The 26,303-nt window shown below is 36.9% G+C and overlaps 1 protein-coding gene across 2 annotated transcripts in view; it reads right to left on the reverse strand.

The window, feature by feature from the left end:
• Positions 1-1,923: 1,923 nt before the first annotated feature.
• PRKAA1 (protein kinase AMP-activated catalytic subunit alpha 1) overlaps positions 1,924-26,303 on the reverse strand; it is a 44,223-nt gene continuing 19,843 nt past the window's right edge. The window contains exons 2-9 of one of the 2 annotated variants that reach the window (XM_081232994.1): positions 17,887-18,028; positions 16,115-16,208; positions 11,900-12,044; positions 10,048-10,135; positions 8,077-8,301; positions 4,837-5,323; positions 4,598-4,724; positions 1,924-2,176 (exon numbers count right to left, since the gene is read on the reverse strand). In XM_081232994.1, coding sequence (XP_081089120.1) covers positions 1,932-2,176; positions 4,598-4,724; positions 4,837-5,323; positions 8,077-8,301; positions 10,048-10,135; positions 11,900-12,044; positions 16,115-16,208; positions 17,887-18,028 — 1,553 coding nt within the window. In that variant the 3' untranslated portion in view covers positions 1,924-1,931. Of the gene's footprint in view, positions 2,177-4,597; positions 4,725-4,836; positions 5,324-8,076; positions 8,302-10,047; positions 10,136-11,899; positions 12,045-14,069; positions 14,787-16,114; positions 16,209-17,886; positions 18,029-26,303 lie in introns of those variants that run through there. The other variant, XM_081232995.1, reaches the window with a different exon arrangement.

The raw sequence follows: 26,303 nt of genomic DNA on the forward strand, positions 1-26,303 counted from the left end.
CTACATGAAGTCAATATCCTCAAAACAGAGGGCCACATACAAGTTATAAATACAGTTTGAACTTATATTTAAATGGAACTCCTATAATTTTATACAGCATTCAGATTCTAAGTTGAACAGAATAAGCCCTGGAAAAAAGGAAGCAAGGTTTTTCTTTTGAATTCAGTGCATGTTTCTAGGGTACTGGAGCCAAATCTACAACTACAGTAACTATGCAAGCTATCGACATTTGAGTACATTATCATCTGGTTACAGAGGTGCCAAAAACAATACTACAATACAAAGATTCTTAAAAGAGAAAAAAAGATAGTTCCATTGCAATGGAAAAATAATTAATACCAAAAAATTTTTAAGTTAAAATATAGTATAAGGCAATTATGGGTGACACAGTAATTTTTTATTACCATACACATGATACGAATTTTATCTGACGTGACTAAATTTTTTTCTTACACCTATTATGTAATGGATTATACTAAGAGCAAGAGAAAGAAAATATAAATCAGAGCTCTTAGGAAGATTAAGCAACTTTAGGCAGTTTCCATAATGCTACTTTTTAAAAAGTAATTAAAATCCAAAGCAAATGTTACTATTTAGAAGAACTAACTGATCTGTTCCATATTTTATCGAAACAATAATAAAGTAATAACTGATGAAGGAGACACCAAATGCAATGTATAAACATTAATTGGAGCCTGGTTTGAAATAAATTTGTAGGACAACAGGGGAAATCTAAATATGCATGATTAGATGGCATTAGAGAATTATTAATTTTTAATGGTATTATGGGTTTTTTTAGGAGAATGTCATCATTTTTTTAGGAGATGCTTGAAGTGTTGAGGGGTGATGAATATATCTGCAATATCCAAATGGTTCAGGGGAAAAAAGCATATATACACACACATATATATATAAAACTGTATCTATATACAGATATTGATAAAGCATATATGGCAAAATGTTAACAAATGTTGAATCTAAGTGGTAGATACACATATGATCACCTTACAGCCTTTCAACTTTTCTTTTAAAAAATGTCCATAATGAAGTCTAGGAAAAAAAGTCATATCTGAGCATTTAAATAGTTTGTAAGACATGTTCTATGCACTGAATCAATTTAAAAGATACATGATTGAATGACTAGAAATTTTTGCATACATTTAATACTGACCGACATGATGAGCAGAGGACTTTGTGATATTGGCAAAACCAGCATGATTTATTTACAGTATATGCAACACAGCTCTTGTGACAAAAAGAGCAATTTATGTACAGAATATAGTGGGCAAATTGTAAAATTAAACTTAGTGCAGTGTCTGAATATATAAGTTCTGTGTGTTTTTGGACTTACCAAACGAAAGAAAAAAATTTAAATGTGTCCAATATCTTTAAGGTGACTTACCATATACTACAGAATATTAAGAATATTAAGGAGGGGATATGGAAGAATCATCCAGGCTGTCCCTACTGTTGAAGATACTTGATATTTAAGGAGCCCAGAAAACAAAATCACCTATAAAGTTCTCTGGGGATTCTAGGCAAATATTTATTGAATAAATTTATGAAGCAAATATATAACACATCAACATGTAATTAATACATGAAGGCCTTTATGGTAAATTAATATTTGACAAAGCCCTGTATACACTAAATATAAAATAGCCAAAAATCAAGTGAGCCTGAGAGAACTATAATTCATTGTGTATATTATATTATTCTATATGCCTACCGAACAATGAACAAAATTATCTTAATTCATTTCTGCACATTATGCTTTTAACTATTAATCATGTTCCAGTCCCTGTGCAAACTGCATTCCAAAAGGCCAACCCTCAGTTATAATTATGTATAACTTGATTATAAATGGAAGCATTTGGCTATGATTTATTATGCATGCTTATTGCTATCAAAGAAATAGCAAAGTTTTAGGTTTACTGTGCAAGAATTTTAATTAGATTTGCACACATCTCAAAAAATTCTATTGTGTGACTTCCAGGTCTTGGAGTTAAGTCAACAGGAGAAGAGTCAAGTGAGGTTACAGATGAGGTAAGAGAAGCTTCTGAGGACTTTCCTTGAGCCTCAGCATCTGAATCATTCCTTTGGCAAGCTCGATAGTTGCTAACTGAGCCCGATCTCTGTGGAGTAGCAGTCCCTGATTTGGCTTCAGCAATTTCATCTGGGTAAAAAAAAACTTCAATTTATTATAATCCATGACACCCTCCCCAAAATTTTAATAGTATTTAATTTGCTTCTTTAAGTGAGAATACTGACCAGCTATCAAGAGCATGTTTATTTTGAATACCTCCTAAAATAGAAGCAATGAATCTGTATTATGCCACTTGCCTTTTTTACACACAGCAATGTATTCCCCTAATGACTTACTAAGATTGGGTACATATTTGGCTGCTCATCAGTCTTGCAATCCAGGATTAAGAGAGCCCAATAAACTAATAATGAGGCTTAATAAACATCATTCCCTAGCAATAAAAGTCAATCTTTCCATATTAAAATCATAGAATAAATGCACTTAAAATTTGAATCCTGGAAATCATCTCATCTAACTCCTCGTTTTATTGATAAGAAAACATAAACCCCTTAAGACTTAAGTGACAAATGAAGAGAGAGGTAAATCTAGAACCCAAGCCTCCTAACTCTCATCGTGGTGCTCTTCATTCTCCCACTTTGTCTTCATATTTGATTTAAGATCTTATAAAAGAACAACAATTCCAATGAACAAAAATCAAGGAAAACCTAAGTTGGGAACACAATATAAAAACAGTAAATGTCCGTTCAATTGGTAAACCCAGGTACTAATAAACCTAAGGTTCATGAATTTTTTTTTTTTTTTTGCGGTACGCGGACCTCTCACTGTTGTGGCCTCTCCCGTTGCGGAGCACAGGCTCCGGACGCGCAGGCTCAGCGGCCATGGCCCACAGGCCCAGCCGCTCCATGGCATGTGGGATCCTCCCGGACCAGGGCACGAACCCCTGTCCCCTGCATCGGCAGGCGGACTCTCAACCACTGTGCCACCAGAGAAGCCCCAAGGTTCATGAATTTAATCCAAATACAACGGAAAAAAATAAAACCCATTCTGTATCTCAGACTGCATTAGTAAGTGTTAGAAGAAAAATACCATCTAGACATAGACAAACAGGTTTAGCCAACATATCATAGCTCAAAACTGTGTCTTTCTGATACTATGTAGGTACTATCTTTGAGTTTACAAAGAAGACAAAAAATTCACAGGTAAATCTCATCTAATAATTCCATATAATCTTAAATGAACAAAAGTGGCAACATATCTTAATTCAATTGATTTGGCCAATGAAGAATTGCCATAAACTTCTACTTAATTAAAGGTTCTGGGGACCTTTCCTGGTGGCGCAGTGGTTGAGAACCCACCTGCCAATGCAGGGGACACAGGTTCGGGCCCTAGTCTGGAAGATCCCACATGCTGCGGAGCAACTAAGCCCGTGCACCACAACTACTGAGCCTGCTGTCTAGAGCCCATGAGCCACAACTACTGAGCCTGTTGCCACAACTACTGAGCCTGTGCTCTAGAGCCCGAGCCACAGCTACTGAGCCTATGTGCCACAACTACTGAAGCCAGCACTCCTAGAGCCCGCGCTCCACAACAAGAGAAGCCACCACAGTGAGAATCCCGCGCACCACAATGAAGAGTAGCCCCTGCTTGCTGCAGCTAGAGAAAGCCCGCGTGCAGCAACGAAGACCCAACGCAGCCAAAAATAATTAATTAATTAATTTTTTTAAAAAAGTTTCTGTTTGTGAGAGAACATTTATATATATACACACACACACACACACACACACACACACACACACACACACACACACACAGAGCTATAGTCTTTCATAATGCTGGGGTAGAATTATTATTGATATTTATTTGAATTATGAGTCAAGTGTGTTCCGTCAGGCTTTTTAGTAGATAAGGTAAATTAGTTTTAAGAGTCAGGGCTTCCCTGGTGGTGCAGTGGTTGAGAGTCCGCCTGCCGATGCAGGGGACACGGGTTCGTGCCCCGGCCTGGGAAGATCCCACATGCTGCGGAGTGGCTAGGCCCGTGGGCCATGGCCGCTGAGCCTGCGCGTCCAGAGCCTGTGTGCTCCGTGACGGGAGAGCCCACAGCAGTGAGAGGCCCGCGTACCGCGAAAAAAAAAAAAAAAAAAAAAAAAAAAGAGTGTATGTGCATGGGAGATCTGAATTAACGTACATTTCAAACCATGGTATGATTTTGCACCATTTACTAGAAGTCAACATTTATTCTAAATAAAACATTTTACCTTACCAAAATGAACTACAAAAAACAGAAATGTAGCAGAAACTATCACTTTAGGATCAGGCTGTATCAGGCTTTAAGGATTTTAGAAGATAATCTTAAAAGGACAATAAACTATTCACAAGATACACAAATGTTCACGTCAACAAAGGCAAAAAATCCTATATTCTATGTTCTTCTGCTATTGAATTACTAGGAACAATTCAAGAAGCTTCAAAAGAATCAAAGATTTACTAAAATGCCAAATTAGGTAAAAAGGTCTAATATGTCATCTATGTTGTTCTGTGTGATGTACTTACCATCAATACTACGGAAATCCAATAAGTATGTTCTACTGTCCACTTGGTATAACTGTAGACTCATTTTGGAGAATGTACTTGTCACAGGATTCTTCCTTCGAACACGCAAATAATATGGGTTTACAACCTAGCATATGGTATGGAGAAAAACAAAGTCAAAAGGAATTCTTCTATAAAACATTATATAGACTGCAGGTTTGTCAAATGTGCTAATAATCAGAATGCTCTTTCTTTCTTACCTTCCATTCATAATCCAGTTGTTTAATTGCTCTACAAACTTCTGCCATGATATCATTTGGTCGACTTTGACTTCTAATTCCCAAATGCCATTTTGCTTTCCTTACACCTTGGTGTTTGGATTTCTGTGGATTTAATTCATCGAGGGTATGGCGTGCCCTTGGTGTTTCAGCAACCAAGAATGGTACTCTTTCAGGATGGGGCCGGGTCAAGTGGTGATCATCAAGAAAAGAATCAGGTGGGCTTGTTGCCAAGTAAAAATCTTTGGCCTCATTCATTATTCTCCTGTTATCTATTATGAGGTGGTAGGCAACTGCCAAAGGGTCCTGATGATTTCTGTTATAAAGGCAGCTGAGAACCTCCTCTTCTGAGCATTCAAATTTTTCACATACTTCTTTTAAGGCTTCATCATCAATCATGGTTGAACTATATGATGGATCCTCAGGAAAGAGATATTTTGGAAGGTCCTGTTTAAACCATTCATGTTCCCTGAGAGAAAATGGCAGGGGTCAGAAGGACTTCGAGGAGAGATGAGACTGAAAGTAACAGTTTGGGGGAGTTTAGGATATGAATTCATTTATATTTATACTCATACTGTATTATCTTTTTTTTTTTTTTTTTTTTTTTTGTGGTACGTGGGCCTCTCACTGTTGTGACCTCTCCCGTTGCGGAGCACAGGCTCCGGACGCGCAGGCTCAGCAGCCATGGCTCACGGGCCCAGCCGCTCCGTGGCATGTGGGATCCTCCCAGACCGGGGCACGAACCCGTGTCCCCTGTATCGGCAGGCAGACTCTCAACCACTGCGCCACCAGGGAAGCCCTATCATTTTTTTAAAACTGAGATTTTCCTCTTCTGGCTCACATTTCATTGTATATGTTAAGGGAAATTCTTCAGCCTTCCTCTGATTTTAAGAGGGAGAAAACACTGCTGGAGCAACCAGAAACAAAGTGTCTACACTTTAAAGTTTTGGAACAAATGGCAATGGCAAAGACCATGTTATTTCCAGCTCAGAAAGAGAACAAAATTAGTCTGTGGATTCATTATAATACTCTTTGGATATAATGTTAAGTGACAAAATATATAACAACAACAAAAATAGACAACTATTATTCATTGAGTGCTTACTATGTGGTAGATTTTAGGCTAAACACTTCATATATATTATCTCACCTCATTTTCAAACAACTCTGTGAAGATAATATCCCCTTATTTTAATGAAGGAACTGAGGATTTCCTAACTTCATATGTAAAAGGATATTTTTGACTTGAACTATGTAAAAAAAAATATGCTAAAACTAGAAACATTAAGAGAGGAAAACACCCAAAAGAACAATGATTATATTCTGCGTAATGGAATTAAAAATCACTTTAATTCTCTTCTCTAATTTTTTTGGTGTTTTCTAAGTCTTTTCCAATTATCACATATTTCATTTAAATTGGAAAAAACATGTAAAACACAAGAAAAAGCACCTCTCACTAAGATATTCTGAAATATAAATTTTACAGAATGACTAGCCCTTCTCCTCTAGTGGTAAAGTCATGCCCCGCCACTCACAGTCTGTTTTTTAGCTAGTCTGCAGCATATGGAGTAAATGGAAAGGCATGAAGCTTTTTTCTTTTCTTTTTTTTTAAATTGGAATATAGTTGATTTACAATGTTGTGTTACTTTCTGCTGTACAGCACAGTGAACCCAGTTATACATATACATATATCCACTTCTTTAGATTCTTTTCCCATATAAGTCATTACATAGTATTGAAGAGAGTTCCCTGTGCTATACAGTAGGTCCTTATTAGTTATCTATTTTAGGAATCAAGCTTTAAGTTGTACATATGATCTTTCTTCTTCATTATCCTAATGCTTTCTTCTTTACTATTCCCAGATATACGTCTGATTTCTTTCTTCCTTCTCCCTCCATCTCAGAGAAGTGTGCTGTCTAGCCATTAGAAGACCAAAAGAGAAATTTCCATAAGGGAAAAAAAGGAAAGAAAAATGATGGTAGAAGAAACAAGGTTTGCAGTTTTTAAAAAAATCTTCATCAGAAATGACCTGCCCAAATTTGAAAAGGAGATTTGTCATCATCACCTTTGCCTTATTTAAACTATTCCGTAGAACCATATGCAACTGGCAAAATTGATGGACTTTTTTACCTACAAAACAGTAATTTCATATGTAGTTCAATGTATACTACTACAAAAAAAAACATGTCATTGATTGAATTAAAATTTTCTCATTCCCTGAGATGAACAAAAGGAAAAAATACAATAATTTATAAGATCAGAACTCAAATAGCAACACACAAATTTACTACGAAAAAATATTAGTCCCCATGAGAATATGTAAAAGTCAAACATGAAGCATACTATAGAAAATCTTAAAGAATCACTACCAAATCTAATACCTAACCAGGGTCCTTTTTATTTTTTATTAGCTCTTTTTTTAAATTAAAAAGTAATACACTGACAAGTACAGGTTTCTGGTAACTGACTATACTGCTGAACTGAATGAATAAGCATTTTCAGAACTCTAATGGAAAACTGATGAATTCATAAAAGTGCTAACAAAAGATCAAGATAAAAAAATTAATTACATAGGACTGAGTGAACTGATGAGGATGATTATAATTTTTGTGACTTTCTGTTTGAATTTAAAAAAATGTTTAAAAAAAAAGTAACTTACTGGTGTCCTAAGAACTAGTGAGGAGTGACAAAACTGATGGGTCAAAGCACCCTTCCCCCACTTCTGACTTTAACTCCTTCACCTTATTTTGTAAGCACCTATTTTTCTGATCAGATATTATCCTGTTTGAAATGCCTAGAAGAGATTATATTTTCCTTACTGAACCCCAAGTATATTATTACAATACTTAGCTAAGAGTGAATTCCCCTCTATTTTAGTTACATTATACACATTTACTTTAATAAAAAATACTGTATTCAGAATTTCATTAAAGCAACTTTGTAGATGTATGGAATAAAAAAAAGTAATATAATGTTCACTGCTACAATTTCAAAACAAATAAAGAAACAAAAGCAAAAAAGTGAAATCCCTTCCTCCTACCAATCTTACTTCCCTAAAGCAGCCAGGTTAGTATGTGTTCTTAAATATCAAAATAAAATAAATGAGTCTATACACTATTTTTAACATAAAAATAGGATTACATTGTACATATTGTTCTGCAAAATTTTCTTTTACTTATATCACTGATACTATTAGATCTGATAATCAAGTTGCTTTATCACCTGATATCTTTGATTGTGGCTCTCTTCATGGGATCCACCTGCAGCATATGTTTCAAAAGGCTAATCACAGAAGGGTTTAAATACTGAGGGGTATAAAAGATCCCATCACATATCTTCTTAAAAAGAGTTGGCACATGATCATCATCGAATGGAAGTGTTCCACATAATAAAGCATAGAGAATAACCCCACTGCTCCATATATCTACCTCTGGACCAGCATACAATCTGTAACAGGAAATATCAATTGGATTAAACAATCATTAGTAACTTAAAGAGTAAATCAATTAATCATTTTAAATATAGATACTTCATAATTATTAGTCAGAATATGGTTTCTATAAGTCACTGCTGTGTACTACACATACAGATTCTATACTAATTCTATCAGTATTATCTTTAAAAACAAAAATTAAGAATTTTTTTAAGTTACAGACTATAGCTAAAATTCTCTCCATACTACCTCACAAGGGTCCTCAATCAATAGGGCCAAACTTTGAACAAACATATCATTACTGAATTTAAAACCATTGTTTTTTGGTTACAGAGGAGATATTAAGTGATCTTTCATCAAGTGAGAATGTTCTTTAGTGATGGACTCTAAACCCACTCTCCGCAATAACCCGAGACCTCATACCAAGGTAAAAGGGTCCTGAGGCTGTAGAATGAAGCCCAGCTAACTAATTCGAAGAAGATTTTAAACTCTTATTTGCAATACACTGTAACCTACTGACTTAACTAGCTACTGACTAATTAGATAACCCATTCAAAGTCTGGCTTCAGGGAAAGGATTTCTTTAAATTGGTCAAATAAATTATTGAACTGATCAATATATACTATTTTGAAAGTAAAAGTTTCTATACATCTAGACCTCACAGAAAGACCTTATCCAAACTGGGAAAATTAGACTTCATTAATGGCCCTTACATATATGCACAATTACGTTTCTTTTTGTTTATTTAATTAACACTGCCCCCAGTATCCAGGTCCTAAATTGTTTTCTTCCCAAAATAATTAGACAACTCACATGAAATAATTAAACATTAAGTTAATATAAAAAGGTAATGATAAACCTTGATAAATCTAAAATTAGATATTTCTGCCTTACTCATAACCATGCCTTAACACAAATATAATTTCTCTGAGCAGTCTACGCAAGCAAGCTTATGAAAATAGAAAGAAAATACTACTCTATTTCTGCATTCTAAATTAATCAGGATGTAAGACATTCAAACAAAGAAACATGGTTTGAATGAAAAGTTATTAAAAGTTAATTATAAAAACTAGTAAACAAACCTTCTTCTTTGTTTTCAATTTCAGTAGTATAGTGAGGAACAGTTACTCTTCAAAAAATTAAATTTTCTTGTCATCTAAACTATCCGAAAAGCTGCCCTATACTAAGATCCTCATGTTCTCAATGCTGGTGGTTAGTAAATTGAGAGATTAGAATTCTTAAAATATTTCAGTCTCTAGAAGATTTAAAGAATGAAAATTAACTAAAATCTGAGGATTTTATCAATACTTCAGTCCAATTCCCCAAGGCACCTTATCATAAAAGCTAAAGCTAATTTGAAAAATTAAAGCTACACATTACACTTTTAATTCTTCATCTAAGCAAACAGTACACTATTTCTTCCTACTAGATATGTCTGTATTATTCAAGTTTTTAATGTCTCACCTTTAAAACTTGCTAGTTTTAAACCTTCAGTTTCTTCCACAAGGGAAAAAACGAAAGTACTCTCATCTAACTAATATAATTTTGACTTGCAAACCAACATCCTCCTCGATAAATGGAGTCCTTAATCCTTATTCACTTATAAGGTTTTATTCTTAAAATAGAATACCTTCTGGATAAGAAAAGAATAAGCTTTAAATCCTTCCACTAGAATTGAATATTACACTATAGACTAACAAAGTCTAGGAAAGGAAGACAATTACAAATATATTGGGCGGGGAGGAGGTGGCAAACACTACCTTCCTGAAATTACTTCTGGTGCAGCATAGTTGGGTGAGCCACAACTTGTTCTTAAAAATTCGCCATCTGACATCATGTTTGAAAGACCTGAAAATGCACAAAATTCACTGCTCAAGATTTCCCAAGAACAAAAATAAAAACAAAACTCCATTAAACAATAAAATTGAGTTTGCATTAAAGTGATAAATCATCATTTTGTTCTTTGCTTCAACAGAATCCTATAGTCTTTATTGTTCCCAAATATTTTGCCTTTATGCCATAAAATCTATAATCTGTTTCAACATATAAAGTTAGTGCATTTTTGGAGTTTAATGAGTATATATTAAGCTATTGGTTATTTTGCTTAATAGAATAAACTGGGCATGTTTAAGTTTTATTAATATAGAAATTACTAGAAAAAAATGTAGAACAGAATTAAAATTCAAAGTTTCTATTAACCTCCATTCTGATTCTTTAAAAAAAATAATAATAATTTTTAATATCAAAGTTCCTTCATAGTTCTACTACAAAAAGAAAACTCAGGAATTCCCTGGTGGTCCAGTGGTTAGGACTCGGTGCTTTCACTGCTGCGGCCCGGGTTCAATCCCTGGTGGGGGAACTAAGATCCCGCAAGCTGCGCAGTGCGGCCAAAAAAAAAGAAAACTCTGCCTCCTCAAAAATACAATGTATAGGGCTTCCCTGGTGGCGCAGTGGTTGAGAGTCCGCCTGCCGATGCAGGGGACACGGGTTCGTGCCCCTATCCCGGAAGATCCCACATGCCGCGCAGCGGCTGGGCCCGCGAGCCATGGCCGCGGAGCCTGTGTGTCCGGAGCCTGTGCTCCGCAACGGGAGAGGCCACAGCAGTGAGAGGCCCGCGTACAGCAAAAAAAAAAAAAAAAAAAAAAAAAATACAATGTATACAAAATAATGACAACTAAAGAATAAGAAAGTCAAATAATTTAGTCAGTTACAAAAAAAAAACCAGTAGCTCAGAACTGTTGGGCACTATTTAGTGAATCTCTATAGATTAAAATATATAAACATATACAAAACTTAAGAAAATATAAGTATCTCCTCTGATTTGAAATGAAACTAAAAAAAAGGACTTGTAGATATTCATTTTTATCTCAGGTTTAATAATGTCAATGGCAATTTATATAAGAAATAAAGGAAAAATAAATTCATTAAATTTTCCTCAAGCTGAAACTATGCTTTTCTATTTAAAATATTTTCTTTTTTTTTTTTTTGCGGTACGCGGGCCTCTCACTGTCGTGGCCTCTCCCGTTGCGGAGCACAGGCTCCGGATGCGCAGGCTCAGCGGCCATGGCTCACGGGCCCAGCCGCTCCGCGGCATGTGGGATCTTCCCGAACCGGAGCACGAACCCGTGTCCCCTGCATCGGCAGGCGGACTCTCAACCACTGCGCCACCAGAGAAGCCCTACTTTCTTTTTTTAAAAATAATTTTGTTCATATGGTTTGCCTTCTGGCTTTCAAAGTTTGAATAACTCCAGCCCAGTCTCTTTCCTCTTGCTCCATACTTGATCAGAAGAACACACTGGAAACAGTGTGTTCTATTGATAGCACTATTTAGCAAATAGTTAAATAATGGTCCTTCACAAATAATGGTCTCTTTTCAAGTGATGTCGCTAATGCTGCCAATTTAAATTGTTTGCCTATGTCATAAAAGTCAATTTCAAAGACATAAAGCTAAGAGAATTCCTTATTTTTACTCCTTTTTCTAGCTCATAGACAAATGGTGAGGATATGCTACTTTGGGACTCAGTCTATTATATAAAAGCAAAAGTTATCTGAAGAATCCTACTGATGTTTGTTAAACATAATGAATATATGAAACTATAAAAATCTCCTTACCAAAATCAGCAATCTTTGCATTCATGTGTGCATCAAGCAGGACATTTTCAGGTTTCAAATCTCTGTGGACCACCATATGCCTGTGACAATAATCCACACCAGAAAGGATTTGTTGGAACAGACGCCGACTTTCTTTTTCATCCAGCTAAGAAAAGTAGAGAGGCAACTTAAACGTGTGTCTTTCAAAAGAAATTATTCTACCTATAATTTCCCAACCTATAAAACTGTGAAAATGCAACAAACCTTCCAAATGAACCTCACTCGTGAGATAGTTTTGAAACGGGGAGGAGATATAGGCAGCATTAAACGGAAATGCTAGGAGGATCTTAGAACCCAAATTAGTAACTCAACTTCCTAATATTATCACTCTCTTGACTACACTCTAATAACTTGCTTTCGCCTCATCTCGTGCACTATTTCAAATAATTTCAATTTCTACCTGAAAGTAGGCATGTTTTCTCCTCTAAATTACAAATATTTAATCCTTGATTCCTTTAACAAATATTTATTGAATACCTTCAATGTGCCATGCATGGTTTTAGACACTCAAGATACAGCAATGAATTTTAAAAAGGTCCTAATCTAGTTAAAGAAAACAGACAATAAACATATAAATATCAATATAAGGAGTAAGAGTGTTTTGAAGAAAAACAAAGCAGGATAAGGGCACAAAGAGTTACGCTGGGGTGGGGAATACTGTTGTGGACTATAAGAGAAAGCAACATTTAAGCAGTATTAATGAATTAGCAAGCAACCATGTTATCATATCTCCTGAAATAAAAGACGTTTTAATTTTAACAAAAGAAAAACCTTAATTCATTTGTTTTATAAAATATAACAGCATTTATCTGTATTATGCTTACTGAAAAAATTACATCTTATGCTGTAATTACATTTTAAAAAATATTCTTTAAAAACTTCTCTGTCCATTTATCCATATTTTCTTATTTTATGATGTTTTTTCCATAAATGAAAACCATTACTTGGGTATGCCTGCTCCCAAGAAGTCATATTTAATAAATAAGCTATTAATTCTCTAGGCAAAGGACTCTAATATGCAATTCTCAAACACAGGTCACAAATTAGCATTCTAAAACCAGGTTCCTACACCTTAAATGGTATGGATAATCTGGAATATGAACCAGTAATTTCTTTTGAAAGCAAAACTAAAACTATCAAAGCACTCAGAGATACCCTTCCTCTAGAGAAAGTAATAATGCATTAGCCATCTAATACCTTTATTTCTAGAATATAGGTTCATTTTTTAATATGACTTCATATCAAATACACTAAATGAAAAAAGAATGTGTTCTAAATGTGAAAGAGAGGAAAATTTAATTGATTAAGCAAAATACAAGAGGTAAAATAACTAGATAGGCTACAAAAATGAAAATTATACTCTATTAATAATAAATAGAGTACAAAGGATCAAGGAGGGGAAGTCTACAAAGAAAGATTGGAAGAGTCAAAGCATATTTCCATTTAAGCATGGCAGATGGCACCTTTTGTCTCCACTCCTTGAAACATCACTAAGATGACAGCATATAAAGACAAAAGAGCAAGAGAAGAGACAGCAGTAATCAAAAGGAGTCTCTAAGCTAGAGAGTAGATGAACAGAGATGAAGACTTGGCCAACCACAGAAAGCTGAAGTCTAATAAGCCTTCAGGGGTGGAAATCAATGATAAACTCATCTGCACGCAGACTCCTGGAAGGGCTTAGATATGGGAAGTGTTGGGAATTTCTGAAGGTAGAAGTGAAAAGTGGACTGAAAACAGGACAACTCATGGAAGAAAGAAGTTTTAAGCTCACCCTTACTGGGGAATAAGACCCACGATTTACTCTTTAATAAGGCTGAACCATGGGCTTCCCTGGTGGCGCAGTGGTTGAGAGTCCGCCTGCCGATGCAGGGGACACGGGTTCGTGCCCCGGTCCGGGAAGGTCCCACATGCCGCGGAGCGGCTGGGCCCGTGAGCCATGGCCGCTGACCCTGCGCGTCTGGAGCCTGTGCTCCGCAACGGGAGAGGCCACAACAGCGAGAGGCCCGCGTACCACAAAAAAATAAAAAATAAAAAAAAATAAGGCTGAACCAGCTCTGTTCTCAAGGACACCAGAGTAGGAATGAGGCACCAGAAGGAAAACATGGGATAAAATGAAAGTCAACATACTAACCAGTGAGGCTTGCGGGCCTTTCCCCATTTAGCTCGCAGAGCACTGGCAGCTAAGCTAACACGCTCAAGGAAACTGGAAGGTTTCTTCTGGAGCAACTTTCTGATCCAAGGAAAAATATTTGTAATTGTTAACATTTGGTGTTTCCTAGTAAAACAAACAGGTCCGTACCTATTCAACCTATGGGAAGGCCCACCAATTAATAAGTTCCATCCTCATGAGCTTGGCATTTAGAACCTCACTCTCAAATATGAGTGGACAACCCAGAATCACCAGGTATCTGAGCAAGGGTCATGCACAAAAGACAAAGACCAATAAAATGAATAGAAAAAAAACAGGAAACAGGGAGCAGGGAAGGTACAGAAGCAATCCAGGGAAGAGAAGAAGAAAAAATTTTTAAACTAATTGTCATCCTCAGACAGATACATTTATTATCTCAGTGGAACAACAAAAAAAATAGGCTATTTAAAGAAAGACAACTTCAGAAAACAAGAAAGAAAGAAAAAATGACAGCTGGAATTTTAATATGCAACAGATAAAATTGAGGAAAATTCCCATAATGTAAAGCAAAATGATCAAGACATGAAAAACAAAAGATAAGAAAGCAAGATACCAATTCAATTTGTGTCTGTTTCCATTTTTCTAGGCAGAATATTTGTGCGGGATTGCGGGGGCGGGGAGTGGGGAGTGAAAAGACAAATGGAATACCTGAAATTGAAATGAACCATGTTAAGAAATGGTAAAATCAAAATTAATTTGGTTAATGATTTTGATTCTGATTAAAGTAAAGATATGCTACATAGAACAAATGAGTGAATGATATAAAGAATGTTAGATTGAGAGGGAAAAAAAATTGGCTTCTCAGTGCTTGATGTGGCTCTTCCAGAAAGAGGTTTTTGCATACCACATATGCTGGGTGTAAGAAAAAGTATGCGCAGGGGGCAATGTTCAGTTTTTGTATCTGTAACTTAAGACACTGTTCAAAATGTCTTCTAAAGTTCCTTCCAACTCTAAATTCTTTAAGTCTAATTCCTACCTCCTTCATGGAGCCTGTTCTTACTATTCCAGGTACATCAGATTTCTGAAACCAAAAAATGAATGCAATTTAAATGTGACTAGGGTTGACTAGCAAGGCCTAGATCTTTAAGTATTTAATAATATATTTTTTAAGGATTACATACATAATTTAAGCTATATATTAAAAGTATTTGTATGCCCCAGAAGCGAAGTCTGAAGATTGTGAGTTCTGGAGTCTCAATCCAATTCTGTCATTAATAAATTATGTGACCTTGAGCATATATATAAACTGTGAGTCTCGGACTTCCCTGGTGGTCCAGTGATTAAGACTCTGCGCTTCCAATGCAGTGGGCACAGGTTCGATCCCTGGTCAGGGAACTAAGATCCCACATGCCACAGAGTGTGACCAAAATATAAAAAGTAAATAAATAAAAATAAACTTTGAGGGACTTCCCTGGTGGAGCAGTGGTTAAGAATCCACCTGCCAATGCAGGGGACATGGGTTCAATCCCTGGTCCAGGAAGATCCCACATGCCACGGAGCAACTAAGCCCATGCACCACAACTACTGAGCCTGAGCTCTAGAGCCCATGAGCCACAACTACTGAGCCCGCAATGTCACAACTACAGAAGCCCACGCACCTAGAACCCATGCTCTGCAACAAGAGGAGCCACCGCAATGAGAAGCCCACACACCGCAACGAAGGGTAGCCCCCGTTCGCTGCAACTAGAGAAAGCCCACGCGCAGCAATGAAAACCCAATGCAGCCAAAAGTAAATAAATAAATTATTTTTTAAAAAAATAAATAAATAAACTGTGAGTCTTGGTTTCCGTATCTGTGTAAGTAGGCTAAGGAGATAATCTTTAAGATGCTTCTTAGCTCTAAATAGTCTATGATTCTAGGCAAATACATGACTAAGGGAGCTGGTTATTAAATAGACTTCTTAACAGGATTGCTTTCTGATATTTTGATGCTAGTAAGGGATCAGGGGAATTACAAAATATATACAGGATTAAATCAGAACTGCTTACCCTTCCGTTTTTACAGATATAATCAAATAGCTCTCCTCCTGAGACATATTCCATCACCATGAAAATATCAGATGGTGTACTGATGACCTGGTACCTGGTGAGAGAAAACATTATCTACCAGTATTAAAACATGTATATTCATTCATTCAATAAGTGTTTACTAAGCACCTATAATACACCAGGCACTGTGCTAGATGCTGGGAAAACTGCAGGGAACAAAACAAATTCTCTGCTCTCATGGAGTTTACTTTCCAGAAGCCAAGAAACAGACACTAAATAAAAAACAGTATCTCAGGTGGTGGAACATGCTATGAAGAGAATCAAAGCAAAACTAAGGGAAATCTTTCATACAGGGTATTCAAGGAAGGCCTCTCTGATAAAGTAACATTTAAGCAGAGCCTAATGGAAATCAGGGAACAAACTATGCCATTACCTAGGAAGAAGGTGAACCAGGCAGAGGGAACAGCAAGTGCAAAGGCCCCCAGGGGGAAACCTGCCTGGCGCATTTGAGCAATGGTAGGAAGGCTAGAGCAGAGTGAGCTGGGAGAGAGAAACAGGATGTGGGGTCAAAGAGGTAACTGGACAGCAGAGAACACAGAACCTTAAAAGCCATGATGAAGCTTTGGCTTTTACTCTATGGGAGAAAGAAAGCTATTGAAGGTTTTAAGCAAAGCAGTCACATGATCTGGCCAAGTAAAAGGGTAACTTTAATTGATGGCAGCAATGTGAAGAACTGGGCAGTAGGGTGGAAGCAGGTGGCTACTGCAGTAGTCCATGAGAAAGATGAAGGGGGCCCACACTGGGTTAACGATAATGAAGGAACTAGAATGAGATCTTAGTTTTTGAAGGAAGAGATGGAATGGAGGTTGGGAAGTGAGAGAAATAGGAAAGTTAAGGATAGTTCCTAAGTTTCTGCCCTGAGAAACTGATATTAACTGAGATGGTGAAAAGACCAGGAAGACCAGGCATGAGAGGGTAATAAAGGGTTCAGTTTGGGCCAGATCGAGTTTCACATGCCTCATGGTCACCCAAATGGAGATGTAAAATAGGCAGTGTGCATATTCAGGGAACAGGTTTCAAAGCAGGAGATGTATATTAAGGGCTGTCAGCATAAGGATGGTATTTAAAACCATGGCACCTCAACAAATGAGAAGAGGTGAGAGTGAAACAAATTTTGAGTCACCAGTTCAATACAAAAGCCTAAATGGTTTTAATTTATAGCTTGCATAATAAAGCTGAGTAGTAAATAAGTTAACTGTAGATCCTACAATTGTCAGCTGTAAAACAACAGTAATATTACTGCCTTTTGAAATTTAGATTCCTGAAATTCTATTATTTGGATTTGGATTTGGATTCCTGAAAATATATTATTTGTTACTTGTTTTATCAGATATAAGCAGTGTGGGGAAGTGGAGACCCTACTTTATTGTCTCTAGTGAGGCTAGCTGATATCATGTGGAAATTTGGAGGGCAGGGGTTTTTACTAGCAAATCATTGTTGGTTCTACAGCAATAGGGGCACTGAAACTTATCAGAACGGCATCAGTCCCAAAAATGAGAAAGATAACATCTGATCATCACAAGGGCAAAATGTGAACTTAGGCTTAAGTGACCATGAATGGGGTTAGATAAATACATGAACAGGAAGAAATTTGAAAACCCTCAGGAACAGACCAAACCAAAGTCACTCATCTTTCTCATTTGTCAGATTAAGAAGGTTAACAAAAATGATGAAAAAATGATATGACTATATTTAATATAATCAGATCTTACAGTTTAATTATATGAGGATGCCTGAAAAGCTTGAGGTTCTGAATTTCTCTGCGGATTTTTCCTACTACATCAAGGCTTCGAATCTTCTGTCGATTGAGTATCTTCACAGCAACTTTATGCCCAGTCAATTCATGTTTGCCAACTGTAGGAGAAATAATTTTAATAAATTAGCGCCAGGTTTGATTAATAACATATTTAGAACTATTCTAAGAGTAGTAATCTTAGCATTCTCCAAAAATACTTGCGCAGTTCCAAGTTCCTTTTTTTAAAAATTTTTAACTGGTGTATAGCTGCTTTACAGTGTTGTGCTAGTTTCTGCTGTACATTAAAGTGAATCAGCTATAGGTATACATAAATCCCCTGTTTTTTGCATTTCCTTACGATTTAGGTCACCACAGAACATTGAGTACTACTCCCTGTGCTATACAGTAGGTTCTCATCAGTTATCTATTTTATACATAATAGTGAATATATGTCAAGTTCCTTTCAATTCTGCCTGATTTACCCCTGAACGTTTAGATGTTTAAAGCTGGAAGGCTAAGGGAGAAAGAAAGAAACTTCTTTTTGCTCTCTACCTTTTTTTTTTTTTTTTTTTTGGCGGGGGGTGGCGCTGTGCAGGGACTTTGTAGCTGTATGTGGGCTTTTCTCCAGTTGCAGCATTGCGGTGCACGGGCATCTCATCGCCGTGGCTTCTCTTGTTGCGGAGCATGGGCTCTAGGCACGCGGGTTTCAGTAGTTATGGCTCGTGGGCTCTAGAGCGCAGGCTCAGTAGCTGTGGCGCACGGGCTTAGCTGCTTCGCAGCATGTGGGATCTTCCCAGACCAGGGCCCGAACCCATGTCCCTTGCGTTGGCAGGCAGGTTCTTAACCACTGCTCCACGCGGGAAGCCCTCTCTACCTTTTTGTACTTTTAAATTCTCTTAATTTACTTTTAATTTTTTAAACTATCATACATACAAATTGAACTTGTTTCTTTTGGTGTGCAGTTCTATGGATTTTAAGACGTAGAAATTGGTGTAATCACCATTATAATCAGATACAGAACAGTTGCATCATACCAAAAACCACCCTCATGTTAGACACACTTCTCTATAATCTCTTGAACCTTTAAAATTTTGGTTCATTAGCATGTAGTTTCTGTTTTTAAAAATAAGAAAAAAATTTTAAGTGATTACCTTTCAATTTTGAATGCTATACCCAAATAATCAATGGTTATAATAGAATTTAGACATTTTTTAACAAAGACAAAGTCTCCAAAAATTTAGCTTCTAAACACGCTTTCTTAAGGACCTAGTGGAGAATTAATATTCCATCAAAATCAGGAAAGAAACCAAGATGGTAAGAGGGCACACAGCAGAAGGAAGAAGAACCACAATTCTGCAGCCTGTGGAAGGAAAACCACATTCACAGAAAGACAGACAAAATGAAAAGGCAGAGGGCTTTGTACAAGATGAAAGAACAAGATAAAACCCCAGAAAAAAAATAAAGTGGAGATAGACAACTTTCCAGAAAAAGAATTCAGAATAATGATAGTGAAGATGATCCAGGACCTCGGAAAAAGAATGGAAGCAAAGATCGAGAAGATGCAAGAAATGTTCAACAAAGACGTAGAAGAATTAAAGAACAAACACCTAGAAGATTTAAAGAACAAACAAAAAGAGATGAAAAATACAATAACTGAAATGAAAAATACACTAGAAGGAATCAATAGCAGAATAACTGAGGCAGAAGAACGGATAAATGATGTGGAAGACAGAATGGTGGAATGCACTGCCGAGGAACAGAATACAAAAAAAAGAATGAAAAGAAATGAAGACAACCTAAGAGACCTCTGGGACAACATTAAACACAACAACATTCACATTATAGGGGTCCCAGAAGGAGAAGAAACAGAGAAAGGACCCGAGAAAATATTTGAAGAAATTATAGTCGAAAACTTCCCTAACATAGAAAAGGAAATAGCCACCCAAGTCCAGGAAGCGCAGAGAGTCCCAGGTAGGATAAACTGAAGGAGAAACATACCGAGACAAACAGTAATCAAACTGACAAAAATTAAAGAGAAAGAAGAATTATTGAAAGCAACAAGGGAAAAACGACAAATAACATACAAGGGAACTCCCATAAGGTCAACAGCTGATTTCTCAGCAGAAACTCTACAAGCCAGAAGCGAGTAGCATGATATATTTAAACTGATGAAAGGGAAGAACCTACAAGCAACATTATTCTACCCCGCAAGAATCTCATTCAGATTCGACAGAGAAATCAAAAGCTTTACAGACAAGCAAAAGCTAAGAGAATTTAGTACCACCAAACCAGCTCTACAACAAACGCTAAAGGAACTTCTCTAAGTGAGAAACACAAGAGAAGAAAAGGACCTACAAAAACAAACCCATAACAATTAAGAAAATGGTAATGGGAGCATACATATCGATAATTCCCTTAAACGTGAATGGAATAAATGCTACAACCAAAAGACACAGGCTCACTGAATGGATACAAAAATAAGACCCATGGCTTCCCTGGTGGCACAGTGGTTAAGAATCTGCCTGGCAATGCAGGGAACACGGGTTCAAGCCCTAGTCCAGGAAGATCCCACATGCCACAGAGCAACTAAGCCCGTGCACCACAACTACTGAGCCTGCGCTCTAGAGCCCGAGTGTCACAACTACTGAAGCCCATGTGCCTAGAGCCCGTGCTCTGCAACAAGAGAAGCCACCTCAATGAGAAAACCATGCACAGCAAAGAAGAGTAGCCCCCGCGCGCCACAACTAGAGAAGGCCTGCATGCAGCAACAAAGACCCAATGCAGCCAAAAATAAATAAATAAATAAAATAAATTTAAAAAACAAAAAAAAAACAAGACCCATAAATATGCTGTCTACAAGAGACCCACTTCAAACCTAGGGACACATAGAGACTGAAAGTGAGGGGATGAAAAAACATATTCCATGCAAATGAAAATCAAAAGAAACCTGGAGTAGCAGTACTCATATGAGATAAAATAGACTTTAAAATAAAGAATGTTACAAGAGACAAGGAACGACACTACATAATGATCAAGGGATCAATCCAAGAAGAAGATATAACAATTATACATATATATGCACCCAACATAGGAACATCTCAGTACATGAAGCAACTGCTAACAGCTATAAAACAGGAAATTGACAGTAACACAGTAATAGTAGGGGATTTTAACACCTCACTTACACCAATGGACAGATCATCCAGACAGAAAATTAATAAAGAAACACAAGCTTTAAATGACACAATAGACCAGATAGATTTAATTGATATTTATAGGACATTCCATCGAAAAACAGCAGATTACACTTTCTTCTCGAGTGCATACAGAACATTCTCCAGGATAGATCACATCTTGGGTCAGAAATCAAGCCTTGGTAAATTTAAGAAAATTGAAATTATATCAAGCTTCTTTTCTGACCACAACACTATGAGATTAGAAATCAATTACAGGGAAAAAAACATAAAAAACACAAACACATGGAGGCTACACAATACATTACTAAATAACCAAGAGATCACTGAAGAAATCAAAGAGGATATCAGAAAATACCTAGAGACAAATTGCAACGAAAACACGATGATCCAAAACCTATGGGAAGCAGCAAAAGCAGTTGTAAGAGGGAAGTTTATAGCAATACAAGCCTACCTCAAGAAACAAGAAAAATCTCAAATAAACCATCTAACCTTACACCTAAAGGAACTAAGGAAAGAAGAACAAACAAAACCCAAAATTAGTAGAAGGGAAGAAATCATAAAGATCAGAGCAGAAATAGGTGAAACAGAAACAAAGAAAACAATAGCAATCAATAAAATTAAAAGCTGGTTCTTTGAGAAGATAAACAAAATTGATAAACCTTTACCCAGACTCATCAAGAAAAAGAGGGAGAGGACTCAAATCAATAAAATTAGAAATGAAAAAGGAGAAGTTACAACGGACACTGCAGAAATACAAAGCATCCTAAGAAACTACTACAACCAACTCTGTGCCAATAAAAATAGACAACCTGGATGAAATGGACAAATTCTTAGAAAGGTATAACCTTCCAATACTGAACCAGGGAGAAATAGAAAATACGAACAGACCAATCACAAGTAATGAAATTGAAAATGTCATTAAAAATATCCCAACAAACAAAAGTCCAGGACCAGATGGCTTCACAGGTGAATTCTATCAAACATTTAGAAAAGAGCTAACACCCATCCTTCTCAAACTCTTCCAAAAATTTGCAGAGGAAGGAACACTCCCAAAGTCCTTCTATTAGGCCACCATCACCATGATACCAAAAGCAGACAAAGGTACTACAAACAGAGAATATTACAGACAAATATCACTGATGAACATAGATGCAAAAATCCTCAACAAAATACTAGCAAACAGAATCCAAGAGTACATTAAAAGGATCATATACCATGATCAAGTGGGATTTATCCCAGGGATGCAAGGATTCTTCAATATATGCAAATCAATCAATGTGATACACCATATTAACAAATTGAAGGAGAAAAACCATATGATCATCTCAATAGATGCAGAAAAAGATTTTGACAAAATTCAACACCATTTAGGATAAAAACTCTCCAGAAAGTGGGCATAGAGGGAACCTACCTCAACATAATAAAGGCCATATACAACAAACCCACAGCAAACATCATTCTCAATGGTGAAAAACTGAAAGCATTCCCTCTAAGATCAGGAACAAGACAAGTATGTCCACTCTCACCACTATTATTCAACATAGTTTTGGAAGTCCTAGCCACGGCAATCACAGAAGAAAAAGAAATAAAAGGAATACAAATTGGAAAAGAAGAAGTAGGGCTTCCCTGGTGGCGCAGTGGTTGAGAGTCCGTCTGCCGATGCAGGGGACACGGGTTCGTGCCCCAGTCTGGGAGGATCCCACATGCCGCGGAGCGGCTGGGCCCGTGAGCCATGGCCGCTGAGCCTGCGTGTCCGGAGGCTGTGCTCCACAACGGGAGAGGCCACAACAGTGAGAGGTCCGCGTACCACAAAAAAAAAAAAAAAAGAAGAAGTAAAACTGTCACTCTTTGCAGATGACATGATACTATACATAAAGAATCCTAGAGACTCTACCAGAAAACTACTAGAACTAATATATGAATTTGGTAAAGTAGCAGGATACAAAATTAATGCACAGAAATTTCTTACATTCCTATACACTAACAATGAAAGATCAGAAAGAGAAATTAAGGAAACACTCCCATTCACCGTTGCAACAAAAAGAATAAAATACCTAGGAATAAACCTACCTCAGGAGGTAAAAGACATGTACTCAGAAAACTATAAGACACCGATGAAAGAAATCAAAGACAACACAAACAGATGGAGAGATATACCATGTTCTTGGACTGGAAGAATCAATATTGTGAAAATGACTACTACCCAAAGCAATCTACAGATTCAATGCAATCCTATCAAATTACCAGTGGCATTTTTCACAGAACTAGAACAAGAAATCTTTAAATTTGTATGGAGACACAAAAGACCCCAAATACCCAAAGCAATCTTGAGAAAGAAAAATGGAGCTGGAGCAATCAGACTCCCTGACTTTAGACTATTCTACAAAGCGACAGTAATCAAGACAATATGGTACTGGCACAAAAACAGAAATATAGATCAATGGAACAGGACAGAAAGCCCAGAGATAAACCCATGCACCTATGGTCAACTAATCTATGACAAAGGAGGCAAGAATATACAATGGAGAAAAGACAGTCTTTTCAGTAAGTGGTGCTGGGAAAACTGGACAGCTACATGTAAAAGAATGAAATTAGAACACTCCCTAACACCATACACAAAAATAAACTCAAAATGGATTAGAGACCTAAATGTAAGACCGGACACTATAAAACTACTGGAGGACAACATAGGAAAAACACTCTTTGACATAAATCACAGCAAGATCTTTTTTGATCCACCTCCTAGAGTAATGGAAATAAAAACAAAATTAAACAAATGAGACCTAATGTAACTTAAAAGCTTTTTCAAAGCAAAGGAAACTACAGACGACGAAGAGACAACCCTCAGAATGGGAGAAAATAGTTGCAAATGAATCAACGGACAAAGGATTAATCTCCAAAATATATAAACAGCTCATGCAGCTCAATATTATAAAAACAAATAACCCAATCAAAAAATGGGCAGAAGGGACTTCCCTGGTGGCACAGTGGTTAAGAATCCACCTGTCAATGCAGATGACACAGGTTCGAGCCCTGGTCCGGGAGGATCCCACATGCCACGGAGCAACGAAGCCTGTGCACCACAACTACTAAGCCTGCACTCTAGAGCCTGCAAGCCACAGATACCGAAGCCCGCGTGCCACAACTACTGAGCCCACGTGCCACAACTACTGAAGCCCGCGTGCCTAGAGCCCATGCTCCACAACAAGGTAAGCCACTGCAATAAGAAGCCCGCACACTGCAGTGAAGAGTAGCCCCCACTCAACGCAGTTAGAGAAAGCTCGCACACAGCAACAAAGACCCAACACAGCCATAAATAAATAAATAAAAAGGCAGAAGACCTAAATAGACATTTCTCCAAAGAAGACATATAGATGGCCAAGAAGCACATGAAAAGCTGCTCAACATCACTAATTATTAGAGAAAGGCAAATCAAAACTACAATGAGGTATCACCTCACACCATTTAGAATGGGCATCATCAGAAAATCTACAAACAACAAATACTGGAGAGGGTGTGGAGAAAAGGAAACCCTCTTGCACTGTTGGTGGGAACGTAAATTGATACAGCCACTATGAAGGTTCCTTAAAAAACTAAAAATAGAATTACCATATGACACAGGCAATCTGACTACTGGGCATATACCCAAAGAAAACCATAATTCAAAAAGATACATGCACCCCAATCTTCATTGCAGCACTATTTACAAGAGCCAGGTCATGGAAGCAACCTAAATGCCCATTGACAGACGAATGGCTAAAGAAGATGTGGTACATATATACAATGGAATATTACTCAGCCATTAAAAGGAACAAAATTGGGTCATTTGTAGAGACATGGATGGATCTAGAGACTGTCTTACACAGCGAAGTAAGTTAGAAAGAGAAAAACAAATATCATATATTAACACATATATGTGGAACCTAGAAAAATGGTACAGATGAACTGGTTTGCAGGGCAGAAATTAAGTCACAGATGTAGAGAACAAACGTATGGCCACCAAGGGGGGAAAGTGGTGGGGAGGGGGTGGTGTGATGAATTGGGAGACTGGGATTGACATGTATAAACTAATATGTATAAAATGGATAACTAATAAGAACCTGCTGTATAAAAAATAAAATAAAATTCAAAAATTCAAAAAGAAAATTAAAAATAAAAAATTTTTTCTTTAAATAATAAATAAATAAAAAGAAACCAAGATGGTATTCAGTAAGAAGGGATCCAATATAGGAGAAAAAGAAGAGAATCCCCAATAAGGTAATGAAGCAAAGTCATAGGTAACAGCTGTGTAGAAGGCTGGTAGGCAACAAATCCATACAGAAATGTTGCAGAGGATCCAGGACGGTTATTTCTAGGGAGAAAAAAGAATAGACAGATAAATTATCTGACAGGTTTGAAAGTATGGAATGTTACATTGAGAAAGATCTTACAGAAGCATTTGAAGATGTGGAGAATTTAGCCTTAGGTTAGAAGAAAACTAAGCAAATGAAAAAAGGAGGTAAATTAATAACTCCAGGAAAAATGAAAAGTTCTATAAGTAAATATAGTCATAGTATTGGCTTAGTAGATAGTTTTTACACAGTCACAATTATGAAAACACCGAATATGGATGTTTTTTTTAAAGTATGACATAATTATATTAGGAGAATGAGGGTGTAGAGGAAAAGGTACAAAGGAACTAAACTCTTTGACCTGGAGGTTATTAGGCTTTAGTGAAGTAAGTCAGACAGTCTCCTCAGCAAGTGGTGCTGGGAAAGCCAGACAGCTTCATGTAAATCAATGAAGTTCAAACACTCCCTCACACCATACACAAAAGTAAACTCTAAATGGCTTAAAGACTTAAATATAAGACATAATACCATAAAACTCCCTAGCAGAGAACATAGGCAAAATATTCTTTGACATAAATCATAGCAATATATTCTTAGATCAGCCCAAGGCAAAAGAAATAAAAGCAAAAATAAGCAAATGGGACCTAATCAAACTTATACACTTTTGCACAGCAAAGGAAACCACAAACAAAACAAAAAGACAACCTATGCACTGGGAGAAAATATCTGCAAATGATGAGATCAATAAGGGCTTAATTTCCAAACTATATAAACAGCTCTCTCAATATCAAAAATATAAACAAGGGCTTCCCTGGTGGCGCAGTGGTTGAGAGTCCACCTGCCGATGCCGGGGACACGGGTTCGTG

This window comes from Mesoplodon bidens (genome assembly GCF_964165515.1).
Source record: "Mesoplodon bidens genome assembly, chromosome: 4".
NCBI classification, from domain to species: domain Eukaryota; kingdom Metazoa; phylum Chordata; class Mammalia; order Artiodactyla; family Ziphiidae; genus Mesoplodon; species Mesoplodon bidens.